The 17,753-nt window shown below is 41.6% G+C and overlaps 1 protein-coding gene across 1 annotated transcript; it reads right to left on the reverse strand.

Annotated features, from left to right (window-relative positions):
- Window positions 1–1,960: 1,960 nt before the first annotated feature.
- Window positions 1,961–16,207, reverse strand: LOC139755832 (uncharacterized). The gene is given in 9 exon segments (XM_071674437.1): window positions 1,961–2,428; window positions 2,719–2,946; window positions 3,084–3,298; window positions 4,649–5,509; window positions 5,512–5,944; window positions 7,741–7,915; window positions 8,837–8,918; window positions 14,786–14,995; window positions 15,924–16,207. Coding segments are annotated over 9 exon segments (2,646 nt in total). The 5' UTR covers window positions 16,030–16,207; the 3' UTR covers window positions 1,961–2,092.
- Between the last annotated feature and the right edge of the window lie 1,546 nt (window positions 16,208–17,753).

Raw genomic sequence — 17,753 nt, forward strand, 5'->3', positions numbered from 1 at the left:
ATTGATTCAAGTACAGAAGCGTTACATTATATTTTTTTTTCTAAAACAAAAAGGTTTTTGGTCCCCCAAATTTCGTGTACTTTTACGCGCAAGTTTTTGTATTATTAGGATAATAGATTTGCTTGAAAACCTCAGGATAAGGACTATTTTTCGTGTTGGACTCGAACCTGGGATTGAAATATATGCTGGGAGACGTTAAGGCGAGTAAATGTGAAATTTGTGATTACTTCCTTAGAAGATTCTGTGATCATTCGGTTGATATTTTTGGGTATGTATCTGCTTGGGAATGCTTGATGAGATGTCCTTTCGTGATTATTTCAGTTGCAGAATAATTTCATTGCGTCATTTTTTCAGTTTAGAAGAAAAGAAATTTAGGCCACCAAAAAAAAATACTGTAATTTTTGGTCTTTTTGTGAGCGTAACAGGAATTGCTTGAAAACCTCAGTATAAGGATTATATTTCATGCTGGACTGGAATCTGGGGCTGGATGTGAATTCGGAGACATTAATGCCTTTAAATGAGAAAAATTAATTGTCATTCTTATAGAAGATTCTGTGAGTACTCGCTCCGTATTTATTCGTTATCTGTCGACTTGGGGGATCAATATGAAATTTCTTTCCTGATTATTTCAAGTGCTGAAGCGTTTCATTATATGTTTCACTGTCAAAATAAAAGAAAAAACTTGAGCTAAAACATTTCGTGAACTATCATTTGCAATATTTAGTGATAATGTGATGGTAATATATTTGCTGAAACACCTCAGGATAAGGACTATATTTTCATGATTAGTTAAGAATCTAAGGTTGAACTACATATATATATTGGGGACATTAAGCTCCGTGAGGAAGTGATTCATTGTTACTCTTGTAGAAGATTCTGTGATTATTCGCTTATATATTTATTGTGTTTTGTAGATTTGTGGAAGCATTGTGAAATATTTCCCGTGACTGAAGTATAGAGGCGCTTACATATGTCATATTTCAGTTTTAAAACGAAAAGGTTTTGGCCAAAAAGTTCTCTGAACTACTACCTGCATATTTTGGTATTTTCTTGAGGGCAATAAATTTGGTTGGAAACCTCAGTTAAAGGACTTTTTTCATACTGAATACGAATCTGGGGTTGAATTGTATGTTGGAGGACATTAAAGCCTGTAAAAAAGTATCTAACCGGTGTTCTTTTAGAAGGTTCTATGATTATTCTATTCGTATCTATTGATTTCTTGGGTATATATCAGCTTGGGGAAGCATTATGAGATATTTTTCGTCATAATATCGTGTGCAGAAGAGTTTCAGCATATTTCAATTTCAAAAGCATTTTGAGATTTTTACGTGATTGTTGCAAGTATAGAAGCGGTTCATTATGTCATATTTCAAGCTCAGAACAAAAGTTTATAGGGTAAAATATTCCTGGAATCATAACCTGCAACTTTTGGTGTTTGTGTTGACGTGTCTGCGAGTCGGGCGTTACCCTGAGCCTTCTCTGGCCCCAGGGTTAATCTGGGGGTTGCGGTGGGCTGACCATGGCTGTTTTGATTTGTTCATGGATGGTGTGGGGAAGGGTAAGGGAGGTGAATGCAAGGGTCTTGGTGAAAGGAGCACATAATGCAGTCTGATGCAGATCAGAAAGCCTAGGAAGTGAGATAATCAGTTATTGTTTGCTGATGACACCACAGCACTAGTCGCAGATTCAAGTGAGAAACTGTAGAAGTTGGTTGGGGTCTGAGTTTGGGAAAGGGTGTTAAAGGAGGAAGTTAAGAGTAATTGTGAATACAACTAGGGTTATTAGGTTTAGCAGGGTTTAGAGGCAGGTAAGTTGGGGGTGTGAGTTTTACTTTTATACATTTACATAGAAGGATCTATTTTCCATAAATGTTTGTAAGAAACTGTTGATGAATTTTTCAGGAAAAATTTTAGTAAAGAAAAAGTACACCTTAATTAAATCGTATTTTATCGATGATTATGTTAACATGTTTGTCTCTGGAGTAAAGTTCCTCAAGGTTCCCCTGGACGCCGACCAGTGAGTGGGAGAGTCATCTGGTTCGATTCCCTTAGTTTGCTATGTTTAAAGTCCCCACCATCGAGCACGTCCCACATCAACCAAAGATGTAACACCAGTAGATGAAACTAAAGAGGATGAATAGAATGCAGACACTAGACTGGGATACAGTGATGAGGAATTTAGTATTTTTACTGAGCCCCGGCTGAATGTTGAACACGGGTTTGGAGGAACTGGTGTCTTTCTTAAGAGGCAGCACCTTCACCGGTACCGGGAGGGGTGAAGACCTGGTCCTTCCGGGTGCGGCCTCGTCGACCAGGGAGTTGTCTATGATGACGTGGAAGACGATGATCAGGAAGCTCATCACGATGCAGAAGAGGAGCCACACGTCAACCATCTTGAAGTACGAAGTCTTGGGCAGCGACGCGGAGACCTGGTGATGAGGGAGAGGCGGTGGTGATGATGGTGAGGTTGTAGAAATGGCTGAAGATATGAGCATGGTATAATATACTCCCCCAGGGACAGTAGTCCTTCCAGCAGTGGAAAAACAGACATTTACTGAGAAAATTATCTGTCAACAGAACCCATCGCCATAATCTATAAGTTATGTTATTCCGGCTAAGTCAAAAGGGCTTCCTCTAGACAAAGATTGAAAAAGACAGGTGCGGAGACCCTCTGCCTCACAAATCGTGAGCTAAAATGTAAAATTCATTCCTCTTTTACCTGCGCAAACAGTGTAGCCATCACGAGCAGCGAGGTCAGAGTTGTCATGACTCGAGCTTCGAAGATGTGTGTGCGAAAGAACAGGCTCACGTAGCAGATCAATAACAGGATCAGGGAAGGTGTGTAGATGTTTAGGATCGCATAACCGGAGCGCCGTTGGAGAGGAATCCGAACCCTCATTTCGCTGAACTCCCTCTCATTATCATACAAGAGTATGGGCTGCTCAAGCTATAAAGGTAGTAGAGAGTGTCAGTGGCGGTTACAGAGATTTCAAGTGATAGATACAAAGAAATAATGCACTTAGCTTATATTGTTATTAGTGCTTCAGAAACTGAGTATATGACTAGCTAACCCTGCACACCAACCTGATACTCCAGTAGTACTTCACGTCCATGGTAAGCAGCTGAGGTGGTCACGTCGTCGAATATGAGGTAGGTCTTCGAGGATGAGAGCATCCGGAGGTACATGTCACAGTACTGCTCGTCGAACGGGTACAGCATCAGGTTGAAGTCACAGATGAAGGTGGTGCTGTACTTCCTCGTGATGGTCAGGGGGTTCTCCTCCCCAGGGAACAGCTCCACTGTACATTGGTATGGAAAGAAGACAGGTAGCAAAACCTGAAGATCTATGATGAGGTTTTCTACTGCAGTATAAGTGTTAATGATTCCCAGTTTATATAGATGGAGACATGATTGTAAAGAAGAAAGCTCATGGGGATTATTGGTTGCGAAGGAAACTGGAGCGAAGTCTGGTTACTTGATAGGAAGCAGCAAGTCGTAAAGAATGGTGAATCATCACCGTCGTCACACGTCTACTAGTGGGGTTCCCCAAGGATCCGTCCTGGGGCCTATAATTCTCATCATTTATATTGATGCTACTGACGTAGGACTGAATAACTTAGTGTACGATATTACAGACGACACAAAGATTGGCAATGCCACAATATATGAAGAAAGTAGACTAAAATTACAGGAGGATCTTAGATGAAACAGCTTAATAGTCTAGCAAATGGCAAATGCTGTTCAGCGTCAGCAATAATCAGTTGTTGTAAATTGGAAACCTCAGCAAGAAATCTGATTATGAAGTGATGGGCCACAAGATGAAGGACACCCCTTGTGTTAGGGATCTATGGGTCTAAAGGCAAGTAGGAAGTTAGGATTTTAGAACAGAAACTTTACATACAAAAACAGGGATGTATTATTGCCACTATAACAGATTCTAGATAAATTGTACCTCAAACATGCAGTACAGCTCTCTCTCTCTCTCTCTCTCTCTCTCTCTCTCTCTCTCTCTCTCTCTCTCTCTCTCTCTCTCTCTCTCTCTCTCTCTCTCTCTCTCTCTCTCTCTCTCTCTCTCTCTCTCTCTCTCTCTCTCTCTCTCTCTCTCTCTCTCTCTCTCTCTCTCCCAGTAAGAATATTCTTAGATTAAACTGATTGCAGCGAAGAACAGCGAAATTCATATCTTTCTTATGCAACAAACTGTAAGAGGACAGACTGCAAGAATTGATTTTATTTTCCCTAAGCAAAACGTTGCTCTGAGGCAGATGAGGCGAATGTTTTGAAATATATCAAGGATACAACAATGTCGATATTGAAAATCTCTTTACGGACGTGCCAGCGGTACCAACGAGAGTAAATGGACTAAAACCAATAGGTCTTCGAATTAATCTGGATTGCACAAAATATTTCGTTACCAATGACATTATTGATGTGTAGAATAAGCTTCCAGAAAAATTTCAGACAAAACTGTTAAAATGTTGGAAATACTTTTGCATGATATTTTGAATCAGTCATCATCACTGATCTCGCCCTGGTCATGCTGCGATAACTTACCAATATCAATTTACCAATTTCGCGTATTCTAGGGGAACTGCCTGCATAATCCTAATAAGAAATGATGCACAGCGGCACGGCACAAGAAGAAGACCTACCTTCCCCAGGGGCACCATTGTCCCTTCCTGAAGGTGTCTGCACCCGCTGGAGGTACAGCGAAGTCTCTACATCCACCGTTGTGTGCTGGTGTCCCTCCGTGTTGATGAACCCGACGATGGGCGACCACAGCTCCTTTATGCTACTGAGGGGCACCTTGTTGAGGCTGTCGTTAACCTTCAGGTTGCGGAAGGTGAGGCGGTTGTCGAACCAAGTCATCTGCATCTGGTATGACAGCTGCATCGTCATTTCTGTCGTGTAGATGTCAGCGGATTCGATGTTTATCAGGAGAGTTACCGGTAAACTCTCTGCGTCTTTTCCACCTCTGGGTCTTGGTGGCAGGTCATTCTTGTAGTCCTTGGGCTTGTTGATCAGTTCACAGTCAACCTCATCGGTGCGGTCAAGACAGTCGTACTTGAGGTCACAGCGTTGCTCGAGGGGGATACATGTGGCATCATCACAAGTGTAGCTGTCGGATGGACATGGCGTCAGGAGAAGCGTTCGTGCACCTCCTTCTTGGTCACAAACTGTTGTTTCGAGGTGCCAGACACGGCGTCCCATGGGCATGCCGAGGGGCGCACTGATATCCATTCTAGCCAGAGTTTTGTTCTTCACCGCGTTGATCCACAACCATTCCTCTCCCTCCTTATAGATGGTGTACTCACCGTATCCCCTGAAAATAAGATCACCTACTTCTTCTTGATAAGCAATAAGGTAGACGTTCCGTAGCTCCAGTTCACAGGTCCCAAGAAAGGAGAAGATCTGGAGGTCGGTAAGCTCACACACAGCACATCTACGGTTGGTGAGGCAGTTAATGTCATCTACGCCATCGTTTTTAATGGCGGCGCAGTTCTCATAAAATATCCATTCGGTTCCCCGTCGTTCCAGGCGGGCGTTGGTGCAAGGGCGTTATCGTAGTGGGTGACCCAAGTTCCATCGTCGTTGATGTCATTGATGGAGGCCCAGAAGTAGTGATTGCACGCGAGCGAATCTTTAGACCAAATCTGGGCACAGAGTTTGGCCCAAAACTGTGCCTGTTCCATAGTTAGTGGAAGAGGTAGGTGACTACCCAGGGCCTCGCAGACGTAGTATGCTTGGGCTTGTGCCATCATCGGAAACCAGAAGTAGATCGAGTCTTTTGTCTCCTGGCAGAAGTGCTGGAGAGGAACGTCGTACTCTGTGAGGTTGGAGAGCTTCCACCCGCCCTGCCAGGAGACGTAGTTACCCTGGGGGTCGATCTGGCAGGCAGCCATCTCAGCTATCGTCTCCTCGCTCAGCACATAGTCCCAGACGTTGACCTGCGGATGTAAACAACAAAGTGTGCCACAAAATATCGGTATCGACTACTCTTGCTATGAGGAGCAGCCCATTCACACACAGTACCTACTTAAACTGATCTTCTATTCCATTCCCCTTTTTCTTTACCTCCGTTCTGTCTTTATCTGAGTCACGTACTTACAATACATGGAACGCAAATGAAAAGAAAAAGGTCTAGTGGTGACTCGGAATGGTTCCTGCAGTTAAGGTGGACTGAGAGGTTTCTTGTGCTTACTTGACTACCATCATATGAATGGGACCTGCCTCACATCCATCTCTCTCTCTCTCTCTCTCTCTCTCTCTCTCTCTCTCTCTCTCTCTCTCTCTCTCTCTCTCTCTCTCTCTCTCTCTCTCTCTCTCTCTCTCTCTCTCTCTCTCTCTCTCTCTCTCTCTCTCTCTCTCTCTCTCTCTCTCTCTCTCTCTCTCTCTCTCTCTCTCTCTCTCTCTCTCTCTCTCTCTCTCTCTCTCCATATCTGCAACACTGGTAGTCTCGAGGCCAGCCTCGTCTTTGTTCAGTACCATTTGTTTACTTCCTCATCTGATCTTTGAGACCGGGCCACATAAGGCTGCTTTCCCTCTTCTCTATCAAATATACAACTATAATACTTATCATCGTTTAAGCTTCATGGATATCTGACCCATCACAAAGGGTTATTCTCCTTATATTCAAGTTCTAAAATTCAATGTGCGAGAGATTTCAATGTGCACCAAAAATTATGGATTTCCTCTGCTCGAGATGATCCCAGTGGAGACAAGGTCTCTTCCTTTCCTCAACGATCTGGAAAATAATTTCCTCTCAACTCGAGAAACTTCGCACTTTGGAAAAACTTAGTGGTCTAATTTCCGTGGTTTTTGTATTGCTCTTCTTTGGGATGCATCCATTTGCGATGAACGTATGGTGGTCATTTTCGTTGATATGGAACCCAATATTCTATTGGTTAAAATGTATCCCCTCAATCATGATTTGATTGCCGTTGCTCTAATGTTCGTTTCATCAGGAAAAGGAGCATATTGGGGCTGTGAAGGTTATTCTTTGTCCAGAACCTCTTCTCTCATTTGTTGCCTGTATACCTCTCCGTGTTGAGGAGGATTTTATGTTTTGTGCATTGGTAACGATATTCCGTACAGCCCATTAACGAGACTCGAGGCTTGTCTGATGATGTCAATGGCGGGAATATTTCTTCATATCCCATAGATGTTCTTAACTATGGAGGATCAGTAAAGGGAAACATCATCTAGATCCGTCTCATTACTAAAGATAGGTTTAAGGCAGTGATGGCCACCACGCCACCCAAAGAGATTTGGATCCTTTTTATGATGGAAGTGTTTATAAAAGTTACAATATGATCTGGACTTTTTTTTTTCTGGATCTTCCTCAACCACAACTGGTGGAATGATGTTTGCATTCATTAATGCTCTCAATCCAGACAGACTGTTTTCACAAACCTTGCTCACACATATTACTGGGGAAGGCTGTCTCACGGGTTATATCAGTGGGAATGATGAGGTGATGTGAAGGAAATATGTTAACTTCCTACGAAGGTGAAGGAATCCCCCCTCCCCCTTTTTTTTTGGAGTGATGGAAGAGAACCGTAAGCTTGACTTACTTTTTCCTGGACACAGCATGACAATGACGCCTGAAAAACCTTGGCGTCGAACCTATGCGCTCGACCCTGGGCGGCCCGTGAATGCGTCAGGAACGCTAACCACTACACCACGGGAGTCCATTATATTTCGACATATCCAAAAGATTTTGTATAATTCCTCCAGTTCCTACCTGCGACAGAGCGCCGCTGAAGGACTCGTAAAGCTCATCAGACTGGCCAAGACGAAGGTAGTCCCCGTAGATCTGCCGACCCACGTCGTAGGTCACGTCGTACACAAACTCCCCATCGATGAAGGTGTTGTACAGGTGCTTCAGGTGGTCGTAGGTGAAGCATATGTGGTACCACCTAAAGGACAGGTGAAGGGAGAGGACACCTGGTATCAGAGATTATGATAAAGAATAATGGGAAAAGTTGGATGAGAAGGGAAGAGGCGGAGGACCTGAAACGTGTGTTCCTCTGTAGAAACCACACATGTATAAAGACTGGTTCGTGTGACACCTTCAGTCCTCACTCGACCAAGATGTGAAGTTTAGGTCCTCCATCTTCCCTGTATGTGACCCTCCACTGTGAGGAGAGGGATGCACTTATAACACATGAAATAGCATTATTAGTCCAGGTCTTACTACCGCAACTTTTGATAAAGCCATGTTGATTGCTGTGATAATAATGATGAAAACAATAATGATAGTAATGATGTTTATAATAATATGTTAATAATGATAAAATGGTAATAATAAACATGATGATACTAATGATGAAATTATGATAATAATGATGATAATAATAATAATAATAATAATAATAATGATAATAATAATAATAATAATAATAATAATAATAATAGCAATAATAATAATAATCATAATACTAACAATAACAATAATATCAATAATGAAGATAGTAGTAAAGTACTACCAATAATAATACTAATGATAATGATAATGATGATTAGCAAGAATGATGATGATGATATTGATGATAGTGATAATGATAATGATAACAACTATGATGATATTTCCCGTATGCACTGCACTCTTGTGTATCATGTTCCAAATTCTTGGCATTACCACGACCTGACCAACAAAATAATGATAATAGAAATAATGATAATGATTATCAATATCATTACTAATTATAAGGCTGGAGACACAGGTGAATGATAATCGTATGCACAAGTAGCGAAATAGATTTCCAAGGTAATGAGAGATCATATAAGAGTGAAGAGCCGTACATGAGTGAGGAATGAAGGGTAAGAGCTGTACTCACCTGAAGGCTCTTAGTTTTTCCTTGATGAGTTGGAACTGCCAACGATGAGCGATTACAGGCCTCACCCGGTCCAGCCACAGCTCTGTCGGACACCGTAAGGAGTCACTCTCTGGGCCTGTGTCTCACTGTATTACTAGTTTAATCCTATCTTCTCTCCTGCCTTTGATTTTTCCCCATAATCTCTCATTCAACTTTTCTTATTCACACATTATAACCTTGTTGCCTTGCATTGTATTCTTTAGCTCTCAGGCTCTCTACGGCTCACTCCGTCTGGCTTATCAGAGAATTGATTTTGCAGCTTACATTTTCATTTTCACTACTAATATGTAAAATATTGCACTAATTGATATCGAGATTTATATGCCGCTAGTGAATCATTTCATTAGTTTTTCTCTTTGAAGCTGCAGACATTCAATATCTGCTATAGATCTATTTCCCACCTTACTATAGCCTGTGAATTTTGATATCCTTCAATACAGCCTTGTGTCAGTAAGATCAATATCTACCAAAATGGAATCGATCTCAACACTGATCCCTGCGACACGCCACTTGTTACGTCTAACTATTCTGTGACTTGAAGACTAATGACTATAATTCATTTATGGCTATTCCGTCAGTTTTTTTAATCACCAAAGTACCACCCAATCTCAACCATGTGATTTTGCTGATTATGTTTGATTTGAAACTTTATCATCTGTATTATGAAAATCAATGTATATGGTATCAAATGCTTAAGTTTCATTATGTGTTTACTATGCCATAAAAGATATCAAGCAACTGTGTCAGGAATGAATCATACCTTTACAAATTTTGCTGCGAATCATTAAGTGATATGGTATTTTTCGGAACTTACAAGATACGTTTGCTGAGCTGATTAGGCGATGATATCCGGGCAGGAACTTATCAATTCGTTTGGATATCGGTACCACAATGGGAAACTACCAGTACTTTGGACCTTTCCCCTTAGCAAGTGACCAAATGAAAGGTGGTTAGTGGCTTAATTTTCTCATCTTTCACTGTCCTCTGATAAAGTTTACCAACCATCTTGTTTACTTTAATTCCAATTAATGTAGATAGTGTACCTTCAGTTAATTCATTGGTGACTGCTACATGCAAGCTTTTTGCCTCATTTCCCTTTAGTAGATCAACATAATCTACACAGTGGCTTGCCCTTCCCTTTTCCTACTCATGTGTAAAACGTTGAACTTATCGGAACAAAGATAAACTTGCCATCTGTGAGCCCAGTCTATCAACTGGTGTCTATCAGCTGGTGTGTGTTAGCTTGCGTCTGTTCAATTTAGGTTGAAGCTTTAAATCTCCGACTGATAACATCTTCGAATTTTGATATCTATAATGCAGCCGTTATCATTGTCACTGATGTACATGAGAAAGAGAACTGGTCTCAGGACTAATCCCTGTGGCACACCGCTTGTTACGTCCGACTAAACTGAGGCTTGACTATTTACGGCCAGTGTACCATTTCTCCTACCACTGAATCACAACAAAATCTATACAATGCTGCATGACCTTTTACGAAATCTTTGATGCATAACTTTGTCAAATGCTTTATGACGTGAACAGATGATATCGATCGCTTTCATATCATTATACATGTTGATTATATCATGAAATCAAGCAGATTTGTCAGACGTCAGCACTTCGTTGTCAATCCTGTTGCGAATCGAAGATTGAATGGTGATCTTCCGAGTCTCGTTACGAATCATGATTCACGAACGACAGACGTTAATCTCTAGGGGAAGGACTTGTTACCACCATCGAGCATCGATGCTACATTGGAAAAGTTCCATTCCTCAGGAACTCTTCTGGGAGCAAGTGACGATGAAACTCTCACGAACCCAACTAATTCCAAACCCTTTACTGCCATAAAACCTTGCAGGACCAGTCGTCTTATATATCTTAATTTCATTTAATGCTGTTAACATACGTTGAATGTGTGTCAGAAGGCTGTGAAATCTTGTCGCCTACCAGCCATAGAATTGGATCTGGAGCATGGCATTGTCTCGTGTGGTGCACACAAAGAAGTACACAATACATTTAGGATCTTCGCCATGATTTACTGTCGTGAATAACGTTGCGTTTTCCATAATCAATGAACCATTATCCTGAGCACTGGCTCTCTTGTTTCTAGTGCTGGTGCTTTTACGAATATACGATTTATTCTGACATTTTCTTATACGTGTAGGTGTCTGATTATCTACACAAACTTACCTTATCACGTTCCTTATCATTTTTTTTTCTACTTCTAATAGGGTTCCTTTCTTAAACAACAGCCTGTCTTTTTCCCTACATTGTTCCATCATTTTGCCTTTGTTCTGGAACATGATCTTCTGCTACACACTTCCTCATGTCTTCCCACCACAACTCTAAATGTCTTACTGAGGCTATCCCAAGCCATATGTCCAAATTATTCTCGTCGACGAATGTCATCCTAACTTGCATTATCATCAGTAGCATGAAAAGACACACGAAACTTCTCTTCATGCCTGTCGAGCTGTTTGGCAATACAGGTTATGATGCAAGCCATTTCAAAAGCGATTTGCGAGTGAACACTTGTACCAAACATTTCCTTCCTATCTTTAATTAGAACTGAGTTGCACGTCTTCTCGTTGCGATCGTACTTCTCAACGAATTATTTCAAGGCTCTGTCAGGTACGTTTAGGTAAAGTCTACTCCGGATATACTGGTGAGGGATTTTCTTCATCAGATATCACTATATCTAAGATCTTTCCCATCGTAACGGAAACTTATTCATACCCAATTTCTGTCAATTGGTGCTGAGACTTTTCGTATACCCTTAGTACATCTTTATACCGCTGTTTCTCGACTTTGAATTGATTTTCTAGCTCGCTCATGATTTAGTCAACGAATCTTTCATATTTAACACATAACAACATGGTAACGCATACAACTGCTCTGTCATGCTTTCTTTTTGACTTTGCTCCTTTAATTTCTGGCCTTCATGTTGCATTATTTGCTATCGTCACGTCTCATTCCCTCGCCTTCTCTCTCTCTCTCTCTCTCTCTCTCTCTCTCTCTCTCTCTCTCTCTCTCTCTCTCTCTCTCTCTCTCTCTCTCTCTCTCTCTCTCTCTCTCTCTCTCTCTCTCTCTCTCTCTCTCTCTCTCTCTTTCCTGTCTCCTATATCTTTCTGCCATGTTTTTGAATCTCACTCCACGACCCCATCACGTTTCAGTGCTGCATTACTGACCTCTGTTTTCAGAGCGTGTATTCTTCATCCATTAATATTTTCCCTTTTATTTAATTCTCTGGTTCTCTTAAAAATCTGATTCCTAGACATATCTATATTTTATTCTTTGACTCCTTTTCAAATATGTATTCCTGGTCTCGTGCACCTCATTGGCACGCTCTACATGTGTGATTTTTGGCTCTTTGTAACCATTCGTCGGAAATCTTGTATATCTTTCTATATATCACATTCTATGTCACCGATGAATCTGAGTCGCTAATATAGCTTATTCCTTATATTCTTGGTCATCCCATATCTCATTCTTGGCTCCTTCATATCTCATTCTTGGCTCCTTCATATCTCATTCTTGGCTCCTTCATATCTCATCCCTTGAACAACCGTCTCTAAGTCTTTGTCCTTTTATGATTCCTTTTCCAGCAGCCCGCTAGCTTCTGGTCAGCCCATGTCTCATCATTTCGATCAGCTGTCTTATATGTCTATGTGCCAGTTACGAACGCTGCCCAGATAAGAGGAAGACGTACCAGTCGTGACACATTTCTGAAGTACAACACAATTATTCAACCATATACCAATGTTTCTAGCAATACGTTGTGACGGTTTAAGTAGGTGTATGGGGCAGTTCAAACTACCTAGTTATTAGTTTCTCATATCCTTGCCTCCTCAACTGCGTAGTTATACCACTGTATAGCCATTCGAGGGCAAGAACGTGATTGAATAAGGTGAGAGCACGTGATTGGCTAAGGAGTGAGAAAAAGGTAATATGGCAGAGACAGATCAAATCACAACAGAGCAGAGCACAACAGATCCGTGCAGCACTGAGTCACCTCAGGGTACAAGCAGTAAGGTGTTAGTGATCCCTCTGTTTTTGTTAGTGCAATATGCATAGCCACGCAGGTTGAACGCGAGTAAAGTCAGTGGCATGTAATCTTTGATGCCGAACCTTACTGAAAGCCTTTGGACAGTCTAGATAGATAACATCAACTGCTTTACTTTTTTTTTTATACATGTTGATCACATCATAAAAGATATCGAATAGATTTTTGAGTCCTAAGCAATTTCTTCGAACACAATGCTAAGAGTTGTTCATTAAGAGGGGGTCCTCTAAATGGCTTACAATCCTAACTCGAATGAAGGTATCCATAAGTTTTCAAACTACAGGCGTTAAGCTCATAGGACGATGATTTTCGGGCAGTGACTTTTTACCCTTTTTGAAACATCGGTGTTACTTCAGCATACATCCATTTATCTGGAACTTTACCCGTAGCAAGTGACTTATTGAAAAGGGCAATCAAGGACTTAATCATCTCAATCAAGGATTCAACTATCTCAAATGTGAAATATGATATGATATCGCTGCTCACATGGAAAAATATTACGGCACCTGTACAATACCCACAGCTTTTGGCCAGCGGACTTTATAATGCTGATTTTTAGGGTGTCAAGGATAGAGTGGAGACAATGATTACATCCAACGTGTTGATATTTTGACAAGGATGGATTCATTTTGAAACTGAGCAGAGGGAAACAAATTACATTCAGACAGAGGAATTGTATCTTAGTACTACGTAACTGGACTAGGCTGCTGACTAACAATTCCGAGAAGGTTCACAGTGAGGAAGTGAGGAAGAAAACGTGTTCAGTACGAGAAGGAGGAAGAGAATGAACAGGAGTTGAAAGGAGGAGGGGAGAGAAAGTGAGCTAAAGTGTGTAAAATGGACACCGCCGTTGATAGGAGTGAGGGAAGCCTCGTCATCAATGACTTCTGCAAAGGGACTACCAACGAGGAAACTGTTTCTAAGAGAAGAGACAGGCGTAGGAAAACGAAAGGAAAGGAGCCCAGAAAACAATGACTTATGTCAGGCTCTGTCAAATGCTTTGGAGATGTTGAGAGCTACGACAAAATTATCAAAATCCCTGAGAGAGGAGGACCAGAAGTGAGTTACATAGAATTATGATTGCCAGTTGATTTAGCACTATGAAATACGTATTTGTTATGAGAAAGAATAGAATGAAATTTTAAGAGTTCGAGAAAGTTCAGGTCATGAAAAGGTTTAAAGACTTTGGAGATCGCAAAAGTTGAACGCAATGAGTCGAAAGTTGGAGGGGTTAGAGCAGTCTCCTTTCTTAGGGATGGGCTGCACCAGGGTATGCTTCCAAGAAGTCTCGGCCTTCTATAAAGACTAGATAAGTGAGTACGCATCGGAGCTAACTCAGAGGCACACGCCGTTAGGACTCAAGGAGGTATGCCATCCGGACGATACGCCTTGTGCACTTGAGCTGAGAAAGTATTTGGAAGAATCTGCTCGAGGAAGATATAGGAAGTGGCATAGGTTTACTGGGAGAAGATGGAAGTGCAGGATTAGAAGCAGAATCGTCCAAACATTACGAGAATCTCTCATCTCTTTTGATTATGTGGTTTCGTAATCCATCTTCTGGTATTTTGGTTTCAATATGTTTCTTCCTCTTTTCTTGCCCGCTTATCTCTCTATGTTTTATAGTTCCACATATTTATACTCCCTGCCTTGAACTACTCATTCAAAATTGGTTCGGTTATCTCGTAATTCCCGGCCTTCCATATCTTCCCCATTTTTAGATCACCAGTTTTCTTTTATCCTGTCCTCCTTTAGCTCCTGTCACTCATTAATTTGTCATCATCTACGGTCAGCCATTCATCCTTATTTGTAACTTACTTATCTCCTTGGTTTTCTTTCGCCACACTGACCGCCCTTTAGCTGGGATTCCAGATTGTCGACAAGGTCCTGTAGCTGGAGGAAGGTGCCACGACCATGCAGGAAGAAGAGCTGGAAGCGGGCACACAAGGTGAGGGAGTCCATCTTCCAGTTGCGGTCCAGCTTGCCCTCGTACTCCGCTACTGTCCACCGACTAGCCACTCCGTCCTTCTGGAACTCCAACACGTGGATGCTCTCCGCTCCTGGAAAGAGAAATGGAAAAAAAAGAGAACTTTCAGGTGGAGAAGAGAGAGAATAAATAGTTAGGATTTTGGGGAGTTAGGTGGCGGGAGATGATCTCGCAGAGGAAGAGTAAAGAGGATAAGAGTGTGGAAGGAGGGGACAGGAAGCAGGTCATGGGATAGTGTGGGAGAGGACGGGGAGGACAAGAGCTCCTATAGAGCTGAGAATATGGGGAAATGGTAGCAAGGGTTTGGGTTATGATGCAAGCTCGAGCAGAGTGTAGGAACCAGTACGTTTGTGAAGGTCAGATATTGTAGAGAAACTGTATGTTTTGTTAGGGAACAGTGAGACAGGTGACGTCAGTGTCCCATTTGATTGTTTCGAACTTCGAGTTTCAGTCTTGTCTGTATGAACTATTCTCCAGCTCCTTGTAAGTCTTATATGCTTTATGTCAACGAACTCGTTACTAGCCCATGAGAGTACTTGTGACTGGAAAACTTTTTTTTTTTCCACGGCAATGTAAATATCTTAACAATCGTTTGACTGTATCTGTGACACTGTTTCACACACACACACACACACACACACACACACACACACACACACACACACACACACACACACACCACACTCACACACACTAGCAAAATATGAAAGCTTAACAATGCAAGAAATTATGAAAACAAATGCGTTTGCTTAGGCATATATTGCTGCTGCCCATTCTTAGCGTACATAGCTGACATTTGGTGCAAATTATCCTGAAATATTTTTTCTTTGTGGAAGGAGCAAATCTAGTGCTAAGAGGAGCGATGTCGCTCATAATTGATGAGACAGAGAGACAGATAGCCCAACTGGTGCTCAATGTGAAAGGTGAGGTTAGCGACATGTGCTAATTACAGAGACAGATGGCCCAGCTGGTGCTTACTCGACACAGACTCATCATCTCACCTTGAATCAGATGGTAAATCCCCAGCAGCAGCAGCAGCAGCTGGTGCCTCCTGGAAGCTCTCTGATCCAGCCTCAAGGACGCCATCATCTTCTGGACTCCAAGCATCACATAATCTTACTCATCTGATCTTTTCAAGAGATTTTGAAGTGGAAAAATAGTAACAAGAAAAACTGTAAGATTTCTGGGGTGTTAAAAGACAAATTAATGGAAAAGACAAATATTGGTTTACCTCATATATTTCAAAGATGATTTTCGTTTCACGTTCAGTCCCTTGAAGGCAGGGTGACCCCAGTATACCACATCATTCCAATTTTCTCTATTCCGTGCACGCCCTTTCACCCTCCTGCATGTTCAGGCTCCGATCGCTCGAAATCTTTTCACTCCATTCTTTCACCTCTAATTTGGTCTCCCGTTGTCCCTTGTTCCCTCCACCTATGACACATATATCTTCTTTGTCAACCTTTCCTCACTCATTCTCTGCATATATCCAAACCATTTCAGCGTACCTTCTTAGAGCTCTCTCAACCACACTATTTATATCACCACACATCTCTCTTACCCTTTCATTACTTGCTCGAAGAAACCACCTCACACCGCATATAGTCCTCAAACATTTCCTTTTCAACACATCCACCCTCCTACGCACAACCCTATCAATAGACCATGCCTCGCAACCATATAACATTGTTGGAACCACTATTCCTTCAACCATACCCATTTTTGCTCCCAGAAATAACGTTCTCTCGTTCTACATATTCTCCAAGAACCCTTGCCCATACTATGGTTCTTCCGCTTCCATGGTTCCATTCACTGCTAAGTCCATTCCCAGATATCTAAAACACTTCACTTCCTCCATTCAAACTTACATCTCAACTAACTTGTCTCTCAACCCTGCTGAACCTAATAACCTTGCTCTTATTCACATTTACTCTCAACTTTCTTCTTTCACACACTTTTCCAAACTCATTCACCAACTTCTGTAATTTTCACTCGAATATATATATATATATATATATATATATATATATATATATATATATATATATATATATATATATATATATATATATATATATATATATATATACATACGAATTAAGTGCGTATGAACGCGCACTTTCATAGAACATACAAACCTCCAACAGCCAGGATCGAACCTGGGACCCCTGCGCAACAGGCGGGAGCGCTACTGCTAGGCTTTGATCACCCCTAATAGGGAAATGACTATTAGAATACTATGTATTCGAATACCCTTCGTCTCACGCTGGTGAGCAACGGGGTCTACATCGGTCATTTCCCATCAGGCTCACACAGTCAGCAGATAGCATTTCGCCGAATCTAGCTGTACAACGCGAAGGTATATGAATACGAACAAAGTGCATATGAACGCGCACTTCCATAGAACATAAACCTCCAACAACGCTCCCGCCTGTTGCGCAGGGGTCCCGGGTTCGATCCTGAGTGCAGAACGGAAAAAGGTAAGAGTAAATGATGGAGGGGGAGTGGGGAAGGAATGGGGAAGGAATGGGATATATTTCGGGAAGCAATGATGGCTTGTGCAAAAGATGCCTGTGGTATGACAAAGGTGGGAGGTGGGCAGATTAGAAATGGTAGTGAGTGGTGGGATGAAGAAGTAAGATTGTTAGTGAAAGAAAAGAGAAAGGTCGATTTTTGCATGGAAGTAGTGCAAATGACTGGGAGATGTATAAAAGAAAGAGGCAAGAGGTCAAACGAAAGGTGCAAGAGGTGAAAGGGGTGGCAAATGAGAGTTGGGGTGAGAGAGTATCATCAAATTTTAGGGATAATATAAAGATGTTTTGGAAGAAGGT

This window comes from Panulirus ornatus, chromosome 20 (genome assembly GCF_036320965.1).
Source record: "Panulirus ornatus isolate Po-2019 chromosome 20, ASM3632096v1, whole genome shotgun sequence".
Classification (NCBI taxonomy): domain Eukaryota; kingdom Metazoa; phylum Arthropoda; class Malacostraca; order Decapoda; family Palinuridae; genus Panulirus; species Panulirus ornatus.